General features: G+C 45.7%; 1 protein-coding gene across 3 annotated transcripts in view; it reads right to left on the bottom strand.

The window, feature by feature from the left end:
- KCTD1 (potassium channel tetramerization domain containing 1) overlaps positions 1-20,424 on the bottom strand; it is a 201,639-nt gene that overhangs the window by 71,575 nt on the left and 109,640 nt on the right. The window contains exon 1 of one of the 3 annotated variants that reach the window (XM_077135732.1): positions 17,632-18,325. The exons of 1 other annotated variant lie outside the window; for it this stretch is intronic. Coding sequence is in view for 1 of the 2 variants with exons in the window: in XM_077135730.1 (XP_076991845.1) it covers positions 15,484-17,280 (1,797 nt within the window). In the remaining variant the exon portion in view is untranslated. Of the gene's footprint in view, positions 1-15,483; positions 17,555-17,631; positions 18,326-20,424 lie in introns of those variants that run through there. One more of the 3 variants, XM_077135730.1, reaches the window with a different exon arrangement.

Raw genomic sequence — 20,424 nt, 5'->3', positions numbered from 1 at the left:
CTAATTCTTGTCATAAATTACGTGTTTATACATTATGAGTCCAAAACGACTGATTTATCGTTACATTTTATACATTTGTCTTTTAGATCCTATAGGAAGTAAAAAGTGGAGTTACAAAGCAAAAACACAATAGTACTGGTAATTATATTTACCCATGGCATTATCCTCACCAGAGTTTTTTTTTTCCTTTATTAGAGAAGTTGTGGGTTTACTGAACAATCATGCATAAAATACAGGCTTCCCATATACCATCCTATCAGTAACACCTTTCATTGGTGTGGGACATTTGTTACATTTGATGAAAGCACATCACCAGAGTTTTATATTTCTTCGTGCAGCTTCGATCTATTTTCCAGTGTCCTTTCCTTTCAACCTGCAGAACTCTCTCGAGCATCTCTTGTAGGGCCAGTTTAGTGGTGACAAACTCCTTCAATTTTTGTTTATCTGGAAATGTCTTCATTTCTCCTTCATTTTCGAAAGACCTTTTTGCTGGACATAGAATTCTTGGTTGGTAATGTTTTGCTTTCAGCACTGGAAATATGCCATTCCACTGCCTTCTTGCCTATATGGTTTTTGATGAGAAAGTAGCACTTAATCTTACTGAGGCTCCCTTGTGTGCGCCATGTCTCTTCCTCTTGTGGTTTTCAGAATTTTCTCTTTAACAATTGAGACAGTTTGATTAAAATAATGCAGCAGCATGTGTCTATTTGGGTTTATCCTGTTTGGAGTTTGTCAAGCATCCTGGATGTATATATTCATGTCTTCTGTTAAATTTGGGAAGTTTTCAGCCATTATTTCCTTGAATGTTCTGTTTGCTCCTTTCTCTTTCTTCTCCTTTTGTGACTCCCACAATGCATATACTGGTATTCTCGATTGTGTCCAAAGGGTCTCAAAGGGTCCTCGGGCTCTGTTGACTTTCCTTCATTTTTTTCTTCTTTCTGATCCTCAAGGAGACAGAATGATTTCTGTTGTCTTATCTTCAAATTCTCTGATTCTTTCTTCTGCTAGCTCCAGTCTGTTGAACCTCTTTAGGGAATTTTAAACTTCTGCTACTGTGATCTTCAGCTCTGTTTGGTTCCTTGTCATCATTTCTCTCTCTCTATTCATGTTCTCTTTGGGTTCATCTATTGGTTTCCTGATTTTCTTTAATTATTTGTACATTTTTCCCTTTAGCTCTTTGAGCACATTTAGGACATTTTAAAAATGCCTTTGTCTGGTATGTCCCAGGTCTGGTCCTCCTTGACGGTTTCTAATACTTTAATCTTCTTTTCCTGGGCTATCACTTCCTCTTCCCTTGTCTGTTTTGTAACCTTTCCTTGAAACCTGGGCATTTTCATATTTTAATGTGTTATTCCTGGAATTTAGAATGAGACATCTGTTCCTGAAGTTTGTATCCAGCTAGTGTTACGACAGAGCTTTCCTTGAATGCCGGGAGCTACACTCTACACACACACACACACACACACACACAAATGGAAAAAAAGAAAAGACCTTTCCCAGTCTCTGCACGTTGGTTGTGTGAACACTCTCCTAGGCTTATCCATACCATGAGTTTAGAGAATAGCTCCAGGCTAAAGCCTAGGGGCCTCCCTGGTCCTTTCTGCACATATGTTTTGTCTTGGGCATGCACGTGTGACTCTAGAAATTCCCGTTTTGCAGTTCCAAATGTCCTCTCTTCCCTAGGAAACAGTTTCCTCATAGTCCTGGGCACTGCACTATGTCCTACAGCCAGCAGTCCCTTCCTCTATGCAACACAACTTAACTGCTCTCCCACTTTCTTCTGTAGGAAAATTCGGTGAACCGCTGTCTACTTAAGCTCTGGGAAAGGGAGTCCCTTATGCCAGCCCCAGACAGACTGGCCCAGACATACATGCTCCCTGTATGCACATGAGGGTCACTCTGCTCCTTCCCGGACAAGGACCAGGAGCCCACATTGGGGCACTGGCTGGTTCCACACCGAACTAGTGAGGGCTTAGGGAGGAGCCATCCAGAGCATCATGAGATAGTACTGATTCAAGTAGCCTTTTTCCTGACTCTGCACTGGCCCTGTTACTGCAGTCCTTTAGTATTTTCTGGGGCTTTGAGAAAGATGTTTTGCAGTTCTTGCTGGCTGTTCAAAGCTCCTCTTTGGGGGAAATGCAGCCCTGGAGTGTCTCGACTCTGCTATCTTGATTGGGGCAGGGCCTCAGCTTTTCCTCCCATATTTAAATTGCAATTTAAGTTACAAACCTTTGATTTGTAAAGATTTAATTTGCAGACATTTTTGCCAAGATAGAGTCCCAGGTAGAGGGAAATGTGAAGCGTCATTTTACAAGTCATCTGACCAGGAATTCCGGTATCATAGTTGTCCTATTCAGAAGGTCTTCCCGTAAATTGGTTTAGGTGATGAGTTTGCCTGAATAACACCCACTGGAAGGAACAATTTAGCTGTGCCCAGCAGCCTCTCTGGCTGATCTCTCATTCTCGAATACTAATCTCATGATTCTTTAGCATCGCAAATACAGATTAAGCATTCCATAAACGAGTGCCTACCTATGTTTTCTTTTGATCCCTCTACAATACCTTAGCAGCTTTCTTTTACCTGATGGGGGAGAAAAGCACTGTTTTTAAGACAGACCTATACAGAGAGAGGTGGTTTTAGGAAAACCTCAGTCTCTCATCAACTCATCGGCTCTTGGGTGGCATGAGAGAACTACCCTGGGTTGGAATCGACTGACTCATGTATGAGGCAATCATATCGCAAAGGTTACAAATAATCTAGCAAGGGAGGGCAGGAGTATTCGTCAATCAGGAAAGAGGTTACCAGTCTCTGAGCCAGGATCAACGCCTGACTCTGGACCAGATTCTGCTACTAAATCTCTCTGGGCCTCCATTCCCTCACCTGCAGCAACCACCCTAACAACTGGTTGGGGTAGTCAGATGTGTTCTCTGCTCTGAGTTCTTGGGAAAGAACCTATGCTACGCCTTACCCATCCTTCCTCTAAAACTTAGAGAAACTCTAAATCTGATATGGCTTATCCAACAGTTGCCACCTTTTATCTGGACGAGTGGAGAAGTATGGTCCCAGGTCCATCTCCCTTGGATCACGTGGCACCTCATCAGTGTGTGCTTCCATGTGGTGGACACCCAACTGATGGAAAAGGCATATTAAGAGATGGTTATCCTAGAATCTAGAGAAGCCACCCAGTCCCTTTGGTCTATTTTAATGACAGTCTCATTGGTTTTCATGTCTGTCCATGAGAAATGGAACTTTCTGTCTTGTTTTACTGTGTTCTCAGTGACCAGCATATAGTAGGCTCTCAATAAATACTTCTAGTATGGATGTGTTAAGTGAGAGACCTGGGATATGTCCTAGGTTTGCCATTAACCAACTGTGCTTTCCAGGCAAGTTACATAACCTCTTTAACGTAAAAGATTTTTATGAGGATTAAATGGAATAATGTCCACTAAGTGTTTACAGTAACCTGCTACCTACTGGGCTGACCATGGGAATGAATCTTTCTGGGCTCAGTAGTCCTGTTACCAGGCAATGCACTGAAGGCTAACCATCTAACTGCTGTCCGTATTTCATGATGCAGATAGAGTTTACTGACTTCAAACAAGTTGGTATAAATTAAATTAACCCTAAAATGTGAATCATTTGATGGTTTATACCAATTCAGCAAGTGTTTTATTTTGGCCAAGTCAGAAAAGGGGGTCAAGACAATGACATAATTGCTCTCAAATGAACACTTTATCACAAATAGTGCCACTGTTTTGTGTAGTATTTTGCCAGAAAGGTTTATATTCTTTTTTGCATCTGGATGAGAGCTCTTTTTAATCCTAAAATGGCCCTGAGAATATTTTTAAACTACTATTTTTAAAATATGCAATTCTTTATCTGGTCATATGTGCATTTCAAATGATAAAAGAGTTAAAATAAAGATCCTAGTTGTGTATTATAGATGATTAAGATATATTTGATTGGAATAAATTTAGAATATGCTTTCTTGGCATCACATAAGTCTAATGAAAATATCAATAAAAGGGTCCTATCTGTATAAGTTCATTCTTACAATCAGGATAAATCAAATCATGCATTTTTTAAAGAAATGGATAACTTTATTGAACAGTGAAGTTTATATTGTCAATATTTGTAACTCATTTCCTTTTCTTTTTTTCTATTTAAAATGAATTAAGGTTAGTCCGAAACTCAATCCTTTATGAACATTTTGTTAAGGACATTTACATTATCCTCTTCACAATATAAATATAAATAACAGAGAATACATGTTTGAGGGTTTAATTTTATTTTTATATTTTACTTAGTTGTGTGACTATGCTCTGGCTAAAAAATGGGATACCTATACTTTAATATCCATTTGTCTCCATACTTGACCATTTTAATTACTTGCCTTTTGATTATCATTATTTTATTGTTACCATAGATGTGGGTTTTCCAACTGGTTTCTTTGCATACTTCTATTCCTTCACCTGTGTTTATAAATACTCTGTGATTTTTTTTTGGACCCTCTGTCTTATTTTTTAAAAAATACATTGAAGATTGCTGTAAATTGCACACAGTCCCTCTACCTTTCCCCTAGCATTGTCAATAATCTCTAACCAATAGAAAAAATAGAAATTTTTTCAAAGTTCTCATTTATTGAACACTTACCATAGGCTGTTAGCACAACAGGCGTATTCACATTATCCCCATTTAAGAGATGAGAAAATAAAGTTAGACAGCTTAAGGAACTTGCCTAAGGTCATCTGGATAAGTTCCAAATGTGACTTTAACTTGGTAATTCTATCAGAACTGATTTAAAAAATATTAGTTTTCCTCCAAACTGAAGTTCTTCTTCATGCTGGAAGGTGCCCCAGCTGCTTACCTCCCCTTTACGTTGTATTGTTTTGTTTTACTGTATCTGCCTTGTTTTCCTTTTTAGTCCTGTGTCACCAAAGTCTCCTTTATCCCTTGTATTATCTGTTGTCACCAACGAAAGGGCTACCAGCCTGCAGTTGTCAGTTTCCAACCAGGTTCTCGCAGTCAGAAAGGTCAGGTGACTGCACGGCGATGGAATCAGTTTCACTCCGCCATTCTGGCTGGGCAAGAAGTGGCTGCCAAGGACAGCAGTGCAGGGAGAAGTCCTGGCAGGGCGGGCCTGTCATCCTGTGCCAAGAGGTAAACCCTTCCCCTATAAAGCGCCTTAGTGTCATTAAACATTTTCTGTTTGTCAGGTACTTTATAGTCATTTTTACTGGTTCTTTTTATTTGTTGTAACTCTGCATCAGAACTGTATTCATTTTTTCTTTTAGTTAAGTGCTCTGAGTGCAGCAGGAAAGACTGAAGGCCTTGGGGAGCAAGTCCTTGGCTTCCAAATAGTCAGAGGGCAGAAAACGAAGTACAGAGGCGTAGGACTTGGTCCCAGCGAGCTTCGGACTACAGTGAAAGCCAGTCAGCACTCAACACCGCTGGGAGGGCTCCATGGGGAGCTCCAGTTTGTGTTGAGAAAATAAAGCTTTCAGCCACCGGAGTCTCCAGCGTGTGCTGACATTTAGGAGACTGGGCCATTCCATTTCACTCTATTCCAGAATGTTCCTTTTTAGTTTTTCTGACATTCCAAAAGTTGTCCACACTGAGATTCTCTCAGTTTTTAAAAGGCATATCCATCCATAGAGTGCTCCGTGTCCTTTTTTTCCTTTACTTTCCTCCACTTTTGTAACGTTAGCTCTAAATTATAGCTATAAAAATACCACTTATAAGAGTTCTGGGCCTGGAGTTGGAACAGAAACCTTAAATTTGCTACATGGTAGTTGGGTGAACTTGGGAATTTGCTTAAACTCTCTGAAGGTCATATCCTCATCTGTAGAACTGGTTGGCTTCAGTACAGAAGCCATCCTCCCCCGTCTGCCAGCTTACACTCCATGCAGAATTCCCCAAGACATAGAACACGTTCAGGTTTACTCATCTGCTTCCCTAGCAACACAGAGATTTTATCCGTATCCCCAGGGTCTATCTAGGATGTTTCCATCAAAGCGTCATTAGAATGGAATCAAGTACAGGAAAGTCCTGTAACCTGTAAAGCACTACTCACATGTATGTTATTCACTCCTTTTTCACAGTATGGTCCCACAGACCCAAGATATGAAGGAAATAATGCTGAGTACCAAAGGGACCAGGCTTTTAACAATTCTAAGAGTTGCAGTAAAAATGTCAAGTGTGGCACAGGGCCAGTTCTGCATTTCTTTGGGTTACTGCACAAATCCTCAATCTTAAGATGTGTCCCCTATCAACAGGGCAAACATTAAAGAGGGCGGATGTGTACTGAAATGCGGCAGCTTGCCTCGTGTCTGTGACATCTGAAATACTGGGTTAGTAAGGCTTTCCCAAGAGGTCTGCAATGATAGAGTGAATGAAAGGCTTAAGTTTTCGACGTGGCAATATTTTATTTTGTAGAGTCTTCACATTCGCTTTACACACTTTCAGTGTTTAAATGTTTAGTCTTTTGGTTTGTTTGGGCCACCAATGGTCAGATTTCTCGGCTACTGATACACATCATTCACTCCCTGGCATTTACATGTGAGCAGTCATAGGATGACATAAGATCTTTCTCTCCAACTCCATCCACAGTCCTCCTTCTGACTCGCCCTGGGTATTTCCACTGAGTGTCTTCTCTTAAACAGTTCTAAGTTATTCCTCACCTCCAAATTCCTATTTGCACACAGTAAATGCTCAATAAGTGCTTTTATAAGTAAACTCTACTTTAAAAGTCTTTCTGTAAAGCCTTCTCCTTCATCTCACCTTTTCTTCTTAAGAGTATTGCTTACATTCCAAGAGGTATGCTATGGAGCATCACTTGAGACAGCCAGTAAGAGATGGGGTGGGATTCTATTATACCATGGTCCTCTTTATAAGTTTTTTAAAAAACAGAAGACAAGAAATATTCCTGTAACTTAACCAGCCCTGTCCTAAAAATGATTCTGAAAACAGTGAAATCACCAGCGCTGTGAATTACCTACTTGTAACCATGACACACGACCATGTAAATGAATATTGGGTTGAGAGAAAAAGAAAACAGAGCTAGCATAATCCATTTCTAATGTTCTGTATTTCTTTTATTTAGATCTGTACATTTCTACAGTAATATACTGTTAAATTGCTACCTCTATCCATGGAAAAATAAACATTCTGTAAGTCTTTTTTTTTCCCCCTGGCGCAAAAAGCAAAGAGATATTTGTTCAAGATGAAAGGAAATATCTAAAATGTACTTAATCAATTAGATATAGTTGTATCAGAAAGAATATCATAAAGTAGAAGCTAGTATTCCAGATGAGAGGACTTAATGAAATATACTATTCTAAAAGTCCATGTACTTCTCCTACGAGTCCTACGGTGGCTGAATACTGTGGATATTTGAAAAGGAAATTAAATTAGAAGAAATAAGTCCTGGCATCATCATATCAATCCTTTCTATTTTAGTTTTCAAACTAACAAGTCACAATAGGTCATTAGCTGGTCAACGATATTGTATCAAAACACCAACCACTTACTCTGATTCTGCAGTCTAAAGTTGCCTCAATTTTAAAAGGCAAAACAGAAGTCATGCATGATAAAACCATAGTCCAATTATGCATTAAGAAATGCAACAACTCCAATGTAGAATCAAGCCACAGGATCACAAATAAGGAATCAGATTTGCCAAAGTTATTGCTATAACAAACTTCCTAACGCTTTAAGAATCCCAGCAGTCTGGCCACTCTCTTAAACCCACACTATTCCCAATAAATGTAATTATTTGTGAAAACCTGTTGATTTCATTCTAAGCCAACGTTTGTAGACCTGCTGGACTGTGGGCAGCAATTACGCCCATCAGGGAGTCCTCATCCTCACCCCCACCTCCCATGCAGCTCTTGAAAATCCCCAAGTTTCTGTAAAAAGAAACAGGAAGGGTCTGCAAAGTAAACCTAGAATGTGTGGAGATAAATCCCGCCCGGGCCACAGCACATGCAAATCTTAGAGAAGTAGAGGAGAGAAAATCAGGCTTTGGGGCAAAGCATCCACACAGATGTGCTGATCAAGACCCTCGTAAGGAAACAGAAGGAGGGAGGACGGCCTTAGTGAGCCACATGCGAGGTAACACCTCTAGGAGATGCGACATCTCCTAAGAGACCAATGTTCTGCTAAAATGCCAGAAGGAGAAATGGCGGCGAGTCCCGAGTAGCACCTCGATAATCTACGCCCAAGAGAAAAACTAAAAAAAGGCCAAGAATTCATCATAAAGATCAGAGTTTTTCAAATGTAAAACGTTCTGTGCTAAGAAAATAAAACGGGGGCAAACATTCAAATTGTAGTCAGATTTTAAGCACTTTTCCAACAGTAACTCATTTAATGCTGCCAACCCTATGGAACTGGCATCACCATCATCCCCATTTGACCAAAGGGGAAGCAGACGCATAGGGAGATTCTGGGCAGAGCTGAGATTTGGTTTGGGGAGTCTGATTCCAGAGTCTGCTCTCAATCCCATGAGATACGGCGTCTCAGAAAGGCCATTAGAGTCCCCAGACCCAGCAATGGTCATGGGCCACTCACAGCAAAATGGAGGAATGCCAAAGACTGGAAATACTCATTTGAATTCTCTGCATAATCATGTCATTACTTTTTTTTTTTATATGCTGTATGGCAGGGGTCACATTTCATTCTTTTTCAATGTGAATATCCCCTTATTGCAGCATCATTTGCTAATTTTTTGTTTATTTGGCTTTTCACTTGTTTGTTTGCTTGTTTGTTTATTTGGGAAGTGTGTGGGCTGCACATTGAACCCGGGTCTCCTGCATGGCAGGCGACAATTCTACCACTGAACTACCCTTGCACCCACGTCATTAGTTTTTAATGCCGTGTTTTGACAAGTTCTCTTCTCTTAAGTGGCTCTAGGAAGGTTTTTAAGGTAGAGACATGAATTTGGTGATTTCACTTTTTCTTTATGGGATTGTTTTATGTAGAGAGTTGATAAGGATTTTGGAATCAAAAGACAGATATTAAAGGACAGACTCTGGAATCAGACAGATTTGGGTTCAAATCCCAGCAGTTACTTACCATTTGTTTGACTTTAAGCAAATGATTCAACATCTGCAAACATTAGTTTCCTCCTTTGTAAAATAGAAATAATAAGAATTCTGTAAAAGGCTGCGTGAGGGCAAATGAAAGACCACACTGCTCAACAATTTAAGTGTGCACAAATAGCATAGCAATCCTTAAAACGCAGATGCTGATTTAGTGTGTGTATGTTTGTGTGTGTGCATGTCTCTGTGTGTGTGTGTGTGTGTGTGTGTGTGTAGGGAGCTAGGATGGTGGCAAGACTGTATTTTCAACGAGCTCCCAGGTGACAGAAATATTGTCAGTTGGTGGAGCACTTTAAAGCCTTCAGTATCTTTCGGTTATTATTACTGGGATAACACTCCACTTTCTAACTGCAGAATCAATTAGTGGTTGTGCCATTTTAGACCAAAACTCTGTAATGAATGAATCATGTTTGTCTCTGTGGACTCCAGTCTCATGAGGCCCTCCCCACTTCAGCTCCTTCAATTGATCCTGCCAGGATTTAGTCTAATACTCCACTCGCTGATCATAATATCCAGGAATATTTCAATATTTCATTTCTGTCACGTTCCTTAAAGCTAAATGTCAAAATCCACAGCAGGGTCAGGTATCAGAATTAACCACGAACTCAAGAAATCTGTCCAAGACACTTATTTCTCAGACAACAATAGCAAAGCGGAGAATTTTTTTCGAGTACTAAATTTATATGCGTATATAGGTATGTACATATCTGTATAAACATAATTATCTAAGAACATATTGTATAAGCAAAGGGGGGAGAATCTACAAACCTTAAATTAGATGTGTAGATAGTATATTTACGAGTTCGGTTCTGGGACTGGGTGGAAAGGGCCCAGATGGGAATGGTGCCATAAGCAATAGCTCCTCTTTTGGTTTGTAAGAGAGGAAGCGTGGGGATTGGAGGGTCAGCTACTGCCCTGAACCGGGTCAACCCAGAACGGGACATGGAGCAAACCCACAGACTGCTGGTTACAAACTTCCAAACTAGTCTTGACGTTTTCATTTAGTAAATGAATTACAGAGGAAGCAAGATTTGTCTCTGCCATCTTTGAACACTCCTCTCTGAACTCCTTCCCTTCTTTCCCAGAGCTTATATCAGTCAGCCCTTTCAGGGAGCACATTTTTAACCCCTTCCTCCCAGACCAGATCAAAACGCCCTTCCTCCAGGGTTCATGGCCTGGAAAACTGGGGGTGGGGGTGGGGGTGAGGGGACACAATAATTCAAGGTGTGAACAAGCCCAGATACCCCCAGGAAAAGTGTGTATCATAGAGGAGATTTTCCAGTGCAATTGGTGCTATAATTGGGTGGGGACAGGGTAGCAGGAGACGGGGTAGAAAATGGACTGGTGGTGGGGAGCATGTGGACTGGAAATAACAGAGCTGCTCTAGCAAGTCCCTGGTCCTCTCCTTCAAGGTCTCCCAGGCCCTCTCATTTTGCCAGCATTTAATAAATGGACTCACCACAGGAGGCTTGCACCATCTTCACCTTTGGGACTGCCCCAGCCTCACCTTTGGGACTGCCCTCCACCCCACCGGATTAAAATAAAACCGAAGTCATTGTCAGAAGAGGGAGCAGGAGATGAACTGTCTGCACTCATTCACCATGAATCACAAAGCTCAAGGCATAGAGGGTCTCCAGGAAAAGGCTGAAATTAGAAACAGCCAGTCCCAAAGGAAACTGCATACATGGAGGAGCTGCATGTGTGATGAAAACTGCAATTAAAGCTCAACACTCCAGGTTTACAACACTACTGTTAATTGAGCATCTCCTACTTCCATTGTTTTTGAAAATTCCGTTACTCAAGACATGCGCAAAATTTAGGACACACTATAAATAAAAATGATCAGTGATGAAAGTAAGCTGCCATACAGAGATGTCTCTTTTTTTAATGGAGAAAGAAAGGTTTCTATCTAGTTCTTAAAGTATAAGCTGAAAGGAAAGAAGTCTGACAGTGGAGAAAGTGTTGGACAGAAGGACTTGGAGAATTACTGAAAATTTAGAACATGTCTAATTAGGGATAGCCTCCTGTATTACAAGTGAGGGTAATGTGGTCTCTCATCCAGTTTATAGCCATGGGCATTAGATAATGCAACCTCATATTCTGATTTAATCACAACCTACATCCCTTGTTACAGGGAACTATTTCATATAGCTTAAACACTCATTCATTTCTAGACCCTATAAAGCTCTTTCTCCATAAGACTCAACATTGTTTAGATAGCAACCTCTCTTGAAGCTCAAAGAAGCTTTAGAAGTTTTAGAAGAATGGGATCCACTTTCTTGTTTGGCAGCAAATAGGTTTTTTTTACTGTTTCAGGGATAGGATTTAATAGATAGTGAACTGACATTTGATATGGGTTTATGTCAATTTAAAATAATATACCTGAATAGTCACTCCAATATTAATATGCAAAAATAAAAGGACAGATTTCTTTCTAGAAATGACTATTGCAAAACATCGTCTTTTAACTTTATTTTGACCTGGCTCAAGTATTTAATGAGGTCCAATTCTTGCTAATCAGACTACTTGCTGAGTAGAGAATTCATTAACTTAAAAAATTCCAGAAACAAAGGCAAAAATAGCAGGTGCTTGGTAACAGCTTCCTCAATGGATGAAGAAAGTTACATACTTATGTAAACGACACTTAGTTTCTCCAACAATCTGAACTTTCCTTAAAGGAGAGCAAACATTCCTGCAGTAGCAAAAGAAATGGAGTCACAAACTAATATTAAAAATCAAGAAAATATCTGTCTCCAACAAGACAATTAATCTTAACAGCTCCAATAACCACTGAAAAATAGTTTTGCTACAATTGCTACAGACGTAAGCACATGGCTCCTTTCATGCTTACAGAAATATGATTCTATCTTTAAGAGAAAGGAGTCTTTCTCCTCCCTAATCTCCAAATCGAAAGTAGGACTTCAGAGATTATTTCAATACATAAAAATCATGTTTTTTTTCTATTAAATAGATGAAATAGTTCTTCATCCCTCTCATTACAGCATCTGAATCAAAACTGGTTTCCCAGCCAGTGAGGGTGGCTGCTCCTCCTCCAGAGTGAAGTTAAGGAGCACGTGCGTGTGCTGGGGGAAGCTGCTCTCGTGCAGTTAGGGACGTGTAAGGACAGAGGCCGGCATGGTAGAGACAATGAAACACAAACCGTGGGCGTGCACTACTGACCCCAGCACTTTCAGACTAATACATGTCCTACTTACAGAATTCCTTAGAAGTATTCTGGAAATAATCTGGATTAGAAGTAAGCAAGTTCAACTACAGATACCTTTGTTACAAACTTACAAATCTGTCTAAGTATATTTGAATGGGCTAATCTTCCAATTTCTGTTTGGTACTGGAGAGAAACACAGTCTATAAAAACTTGACCAACAAAACTATGATATAAAGAACATTCACTTCTATCAGTGTACTTCTTTTTCTCTGTAATGATCAAGAATAAGATAACAAATCTCTGTCATCCATTTAAACTGATGACAGGAAAAAGGCCCTATTTTCGGGCAAAGAGAACTGCTATGAAGATGCAGGATATGGCAGTAAACCTGTTAACAGGTACTCTATAATCCTCACCTGGAAACTAAGAACCTGAACAAATAACTGGGTCATCTTAGGTCACAGTTGCAATGTGGGAAAAAAGGGATCTAAACTACCTTTGATGAGCAGCATAATCATTCCATTGAATTAAAGAGTGAGTCAGTTAAAACAACCATCGCCACCACTTCCCTCTCCTTGCAAAAAACAAAAACTTGACATAAGGAAAAATCACAAATTCCACAATCTTTGTTAATCCTTCAGTTTTTTCATTTTTCAACCAGTCAAGAAGTAAAAGGAGTAACGGCATTTAAAGTCATGGGGTCTTCATCTTTTGAGAAAAGTGCCATGTTTGGAGAAAACGAAAGCATCAGTGTGTGGCCTCTGTGACTATAATAAAAGAAGGTTATAATAATATGATCAAGAGTGGAATTCAGTGCGACCCGACTTGATGAGATCCAGTCAGTGTTTAAGATTAGAGAGCCTAGGTTTATAATTAAGTAATAATGACCAAAGCTTGAGGTACCTGAGGCATTTCCTGGGGATTAATGGCCAGCTGGGAGAGTGGTGACCTAAAGCAATGCCTTGGGCCAGTAAACCCAGCCAGCGATAGAGCCCCAGGAAATGCCCTAGATCTCAGTCATTACTGTGGTTTTAACAAATACAGGAGGAAAAGCTTAATATCAGCCCTCTCCTTAAACTAAACACCCGTTTCATACTTGCAATACTCAGACTTCATACAGTCCATGCTACCGAAGTTGCTAGTTTAAAGAGTTCCTTTAAACTTCTTCATGCTGATAAAAAATATTTGCTCTAACGTAAGTGAAAAGCTGGCTATTAAATACCTGAAAACAGAACTACTTTTTGTACTGTTTTAACTGAAAGGGGCTTAGCTAAGATAACTTTTATGAGCCATAATAACCACATAACTACCATATGGACACTCACATCTATACTTAACTAGGGAGTTACGTGACAATAACCCAAGAATAGTAAAAGAATCAGCACACAGTTTTACAGAGCAGTTGATTTATCTTGCGCAGTTAAAATAAAAGACTTTGAGAGAGGGATTGCATTCCTTATAATAAAACCAAACAACCAAACAAAAGCAGCTAATCTTTCATGGATCCTTAAGTCATGATTTATATGTCACTGGTGTCAAAAAAAAAAAAAAAAAAAGGTTAGCAGATGCCGTAGACAAACTGTTTCATTGAATCATTATTATTCCAAGCAATTATATACTTGAATAAACTTTCTTCAGCTTTTAAATCAATCAGGTGCTACTCTAAACCAGAGCATTTCAAGTGTTTTTTACTCTACCAGAAGAACGTGAATATTTATTTCTGCTTTAAAAGAAAAAGCAAACCGAAATTCTCCAAAGAGGAGAAAGAATTCTCTTCTCCATCCTTAAAACTCTCTAAAATAACCTCTCGGCCTGTCAGAAATGCACTCTGCATACTGGAAGTACAGAAGGACACATAGCCTACAGGACTTGTGTATTTTTGAGAGCTCTGGTGTTTATATTACCACTCACAGCCCCTTTCTCAGTTGGCCTTGAGGCTTGCCGATTAGCTGGTAAACGTTTTAAAGGGTCAGTGTGCCCAGAACTGGAATTTCCACTTTGGAAAAAGCACACAGGTACCTGACATCTGTTCCTTGAAGGGCCTGCACTACACCTCTAACTTATAGTCAAAATTCCTACTTCTGCTTGACAGCTGGGAGGTCAAAGGTGGAAAACCTCCAGGGGCTACTCCTGCCTGCAGAATAAAACACAGTCCCTAAAGACCTCTGGTTTCTGGCTCCTAGGAAAAAAAAGGGTATTAAAAAAAAAAAGGAATACAATTTTAATGATAATCAGGAATATATTCCTTTAGGAAGAAAATAGTAAGACAAGCAGCAGCCACTTTAGCCTCCAATCTCAACCTAGAATCTGGCACTGCCTAGAATGAACTAATTTTAGTGTTGAAATAGTTCCCACATCTTTGATGAGGTCGCTGGAGCCCAGAGAGGTGAATGATCAGCTTCAGGGCTAAAACATTTATACCGGTCTTCCTGCCACTCTAATGGGCTGTTTGTCTCAATCAATAATTTATCTGCCTAAGTCTTATCTCTCCACCTGGATGGCAGCAGCTATGAATAGACAGCAATCTCTTAGTGCCCACAGTGCAGGGGCACCCCAATTCTTAGTCTGCCTGGTGATACAGGTATCAAGTTTCCGTCTGAATAATAACTTTTAACAAGTGACTTGAGTTCATGGAAACTACACTCCCAACCTCACTTTACATTTGGCCATAAATCAGCACTCAACTGACAAATCTCTCCACTCCCCGCCCCCTCTTAAAAAAAAGAAGAAAAGAAAGGCTACGGGAAATGGGACGGCATATTTTCTTTTTAATAATTTATAACTGTTTTCCTACTTTTGTAAGTTATGGAGAATATGTCAGAGTATTTTTGAATGGTTCCTTTATTCACCGAATATATTTTAAATAATCGCTTCCTTTATCTAGACAGTGTTCCTCTTTGCCTTATAAAACTCATGTATTAATGAAGAGGCTCTACGAGTTGAGCTAACCCTTTGTTCTGCGAACTTTCAAGTTTTCACCGTTACCGCCCAGCAGTGCCCGTGGTTAGGTCGCATGCCCTCTCTCCCGTCTTAAAGTTAGGTGTAAACTTCCCCGAAAACCGCCAAGAAGGTTAAGCGTCTACGGGTGAAATCAAGTCTTATTCAGTCTATTTGCTACTGCTTAAAACTTTCCCCAAACCCAGACCTGCATTAGCATAAAAGTTAGTCCCGAAGTGGCACCAGAGAAACATTTCATGCATAGAGGTTGGTTTGGTTACCTGGGCGGGGGAAACAATAGCAGGTGAAACTACTGTGGGAGAATTGGTGCTTCTGTGCCCATTGGCTTCTGGAAGAAGAGGCAGGGGGTCGTGTTTCACGGAAACCACCACCACCGCATCCACGGGCTCCGAGGGGCGGATACAAAGTCTTTTGGGAGAAGAGGGGCCGCAGATTTCCCCCGACCCGAACACCGACTCGTACAGGGCGCGCTTGGGCGCAGCCTCGGATTTCACGTCGGCCCCAACCCGGCTGTCTTTGGGGAGGATGTAGGTGTTCCCCAGCGAGGGCGGCTGGGAGCGGTGGTGGTGGGAGGGATGGGTGGGGGGATGGTGGGGGTGGTGGCGAGCCGCCCCGTTCAGAGCTTCGGCGTAGCAGCCCTGCGGGGCGGGCGAGCCCAACTTGGTACCGATGCCCGCGATGCTGTTGAGCGTGGCTATGGAGACGGCGCCGATGCAGTGGTTGGTGTAGGTCTTGGAGAGCTTGGCCGCCTTGGAGAGCATCTGCATCCTGGTGCCCAACAAGTTCTTGCCGATGGCTTTGTTCTCGTACCAGGTCACATCGCCCTCGCTGCAGTGGTCCCGGGGCCGCTGGAAGAACGCCTTGCAGAGCGGGTTGCGCTTCGACAGGTACTTGACGAAACTGGCGTACGGGCAGAACTCGGTACCCGTCTCGTACATGCGGGGCAAGTTCTCCTCGTCGCTGCTCTCGGCGCGCTTCTTGCTCCAAGACGACGAGCGCGACTTGTGGTAGGGCCCGAGGGACTTGAAGTAGACGAACTTGCGACCGTCCTCGTCCATGGCCAGCCCAAAAGAGTCCTCCTCCAACTCGCGCTGGTTCTCGCGGCCGCGCGTGCAGAAGTACATGCACGTCTCGAACCAGACCTTGTTGAGCAGCCCGAAGGGCGTGTTGGTGCTGAAGACGCTGGAGGTGTAGAGCTTGCGCAGGTCGGCGCGCGTGATGGCTTGCTTCTGCACCACGGGCCCGGCGCCCTGCTCCTCCAGCTTGCGGATGACCGCGGCCAGCGTCAGGTTGGCGCTGCGCAGCTCCGGGTCCTTGGTGAGGTCGAGGGTGCGGCAGTACGGGGGCTCGTTGAGGTAGCGGTTGAGGGAGCTGCGGATGCTGATGAGGGACGACTTGCTGTAGAGCTGGCCGCTCTTGGAGCGGGCCTCTGCGTAGAAGGAGCGCAGCACGCGGCACAGCGCCCCCTTGTCCATGGTCTCGAAGTCCGGGCTCTGCGCCTTCTCGCTCAGGTACTCCCGGAAGATGCGCACGGCGTAGCGGGTGGCCAGCCGGGTGTTCTCGCTCAGCCGGGCCCGCTCGGGGCGCTGCAGCAGGTCCGAATCCAGCTCGGAGCCATCCCCAGGAGGCCCGCCGCGGGCCCGGGGCGCCAGCAGTCGCGGCGGCGCTTCGGGCTCCAGTGCGGCGCTCTGGTCCATATTGATCATATGGACCGGCTCGGGCTCCAGCTCCTCCCCGGCCGAGTCCTCGGGCTCCAGGGGCTCGTCCCAGTCCAGACCCATCTCCTCCTCTTCGTCCTCCTCCTCGTCCTCCTCCAGCCCCCCACCTCCGTCCTCCTCCTCGTCCCCCGTTATCTGCACCTCCTGGATCTCGTCCTCCTCCTCCTCTTCCTCCTCCTCCTCGCCCGCGCTGCAGTAGTGCGGGCGGCTCTGGCGGCGGCCTCGGCCCCCTGTGCCGCGCTCACCCTCGCCCCGCTCCCCATTGTTCTCCGCGGCCGCGGCGCCGGCGCTGCCGCCCGCGCTGGTGTTACAGTCCCCGCTGCCAGGCATTCTCGCCATATTGCCGTCTCTCTGCCAGTCCTCGGGCAGGGCGCATGCGCTATATTGGACCGCAGCGCTGAGAGCTTTTGTGTTTAATGACCTTCAGCTACCGGGAGGCGAAGCCGGGCTCTTAAAGGAGCCGCGCTCCAATTGTCATTCCCGAGCGCTACTCAGGAGGGGCAGAGGCGCGCCGGGGATGGAGGGGAGGGGAGATGAGGGTAAGATAAGTAGAGAAGGGGTAAAGGACAGAGGCTGGATGTACCTTCTTCTTTCTCCACCCCGCTGCCCACTTCTAAGAAAACTTTGAAGAGAAAAAAAAAAAGGAAGGGGAGGGAGAATGTCGGTGGGGGTGAAACACTCCCAACTTACCCTCTGGCGGAGTGGCGCGCGGGCCCGGGCGGGAGAGAGGGAGGGCCGGCGGGAGGGCGGGGCGGTCTCGCTTCTCTAAGTAATGCCCGAGGAGCGATGCCCCTTCCACCGCCCCGTCATTGCCCCCCGGAGCTGGGGGTTCGGGGCGGCGGCGGCGCCGGGCGCGCTGCGGGTGCTGCTGCGAGAAGCCTGTTTCTGGGGCCGCCTGGAGCGGAGCGGAGCAGGCTGGATAATGAGCTGGGTGGAGGAGGCACGGCAGGCCCCGCACCCTCTCGGCGCCCGCGGCCAGGGCGCAGCGGGCGAGGCTTGGGAGCGGGATGGGGCTGGCGGCGGCGGCCGCTCCCCCACCTACTTGCTGGCGGCGAGGCGCGGGGGCCTGGGGCCAGCCGCGCGGCTCCCAGCTCCCTTTCCGACTCTCGCAAAGGAGCGAAACACGCCCCACGTCAGCCTCATCCCTTTAGACTTTTCCAACAACCACTTTTAAGCTGTCATTAGAGACCTCGGGCGCTCCCCGTAGGTCTGGGGCAAGTCCGCGCCGGTCCAGCAGGCCCCGGGTAAGAGCGAGAAAGAAAGACTGGGAGGGGCCTAGGGGAGGGGAGACGCGGGGAGAGGCTCTCAAGACCCCAGGGACCCCTCCCCGCGTGTCCAGGCTGCTCCCTCCCTGCCCCGGAGTAAGCTGACACAACTCCCGCGGGCGAGGCGCGCCACCTGGTCGGAGCCAGAGAAAGCCAAGTCCCTAAAGCCCGTCGAGCGGGCTGGCGGAAAAAGTGAACTTGAGTCTCGGCCGCCCCCGCCGCAGCCACAGTTCCGGCAATTCGGATCTCGAGCGCGCTCTCTGCAAGTTTGCCAACCGCCATTCGTTCGCCCTCCGGGCTGCGCTGCCTCCGGCGCGCGGGGGCGGGCACCTCGGAAACTGGAAAGGCAGCCAAAGAGCTCGCCGGGCCCCGCTTTCCCAGAGGAGCGCTGTCCCACTTGCAGCCAAGCCCCCGCCCCCGGCGCGGGCAAACTCCGGGCTCGTCCTCGCGTCGCCAACTCCGGCTCTCGCGGCCCAGGGCCAACGCCCCCCAAACCGCCAGGGACCTTCTCTGTTTTCTTGGAAGTCCCAGCCTCGACCCCTCCCAACGCTTGCACTGCGTCTTGTCTTTTCCTCCAGCAGCTACGTCGCCCCTTTCGCGCCGACCAGCTCCGAGTCCTAGCGGTGAGGTTGGAACCCGCGGACTTAGGGTCCAAGCAGCGCGCCCCGATACCGGGCGGGTCCTCCAGTGAGGCAGCCTCACCGGGTCACTGCGCGGCGAATTGGCCTCCAAGTCCGAGTTCGGAAGTAGGAGACAAGCCAACTACCGTGCCCCCTGCCTTCCCCGGCCCTCCCGTCTTGCTTTCAGGGCAGTTTATAATTTTACGCATCGATAGAAACCCATCCATCAATTTGTAACTTAAAAAAGAAAGGAAGACTCGATTTCTGGACTGCGCGGGCGTCGAAGTGGGAAGTTGACAGGGTCTTTGCTCCAGCGCTGGGTCGTCGTGCTCCGCGTGCCTCCTCCGCCCTGGACGCCACAGAGCGCGGGGGAAACTGCGCCAGGTGTGAAACAGGTTACAGCAAGTCCCTGCCTCCTGGGCCTCTTCCCGCTCCTTGAGGAAACACACACACAGATACACACACACTCACTCTCTCTTCGCCCTGCTCTCAGACATACACACACACACACACACACACACACACACACACACACACTCCGCCCTGCTCTCAGCGGAGAGCCGTCCGGAGAGGCGAGGATCCGGGAGGTTGCCCTACTAGTCTGGAGCGGTCCCCGAGGTGCCACCAGAGAGGCGGCGGCTTTGTTCAACAAGGCACTGCCCCTGAGCCCCGGAAATATGCAGAAAGGCACATTCGTTTCCCCGGAGCCCCAGGGCAGTAAGCTAAGTTAGTTGCACACGCGGACCTGCACACACGAGCTCGCACACGCCAGTAGCACACGGCTCCTTCCGGAGGACTGGCCCTTTGTTCCAGGATGCTCCCAGGTTTGGGGGCCGCTGGAACCCTCGGGCGGGAAATGTCATCGGGGCTGAGAACTCTGGTGAGAGCCGAGCAGGTTACCTACCAGGGGCTGCTCGAGGGCGGCCCTCACTGCAAGAGCAGTGAACCGAGGGGCTGTGTACGCTCGGGGCTGCGCTCCCTGCTCGGCTTGGGGACGTGGGCCCAAACTCAAGCCCAGGGGCCGAGCCGCCCGCCCGGGTCCCCCCCTCTCAGCAGGCACGCCCCCTCCCCCCGCCACGGCTCCCCCTTCCGCCCCTCTCCCCGCCGGGCGAGCTCCTTTGAATTGCTCGCAGTTTGCCGGAGGCGGTGTGCTGGGTTGGACGCTCCGGGAAACAAAGCAACCAAAAACAGCTCCCGGTTGACGTCAACTTATTTCCAGAAAAGAAAATAGTTTTGTGCTCCCAGGACAAAATACCCCCCAGGGCAGGTCTCTACTGGCAAAAACTGGGGGGGCGGGACCGGGGAGTAGCAGAACCAAAAAACCACAAACACAAATAACTTTTTAACGGACTTGGGAAAACAGCAGTTTCAGGTGCTGCCTGGACAGTTTGCAAACAGCCCACAGAACCTACGCTTAAATTAGATACGAAAAACACACCTTGGGAAGTATACCTTGGCCCGATTAACCGGCAAACGTGAATTTGCTTCGTGCACTAGCTTCCTGAAATGCTACCAAAATTGTTTGCCTGACATGATGGCACTTCATCAAATATTGGAAAAGACCTCTTCAGGTTAGTACCTCCAGTATTCACCAGGGG

Source organism: Tamandua tetradactyla, chromosome 18 (genome assembly GCF_023851605.1).
Source record: "Tamandua tetradactyla isolate mTamTet1 chromosome 18, mTamTet1.pri, whole genome shotgun sequence".
In the NCBI taxonomy this organism is placed as follows: Eukaryota; Metazoa; Chordata; class Mammalia; order Pilosa; family Myrmecophagidae; genus Tamandua; species Tamandua tetradactyla.
Note: the sequence above shows the minus strand (reverse complement) of the source record. Positions and strands in the feature narration are given on the sequence as shown.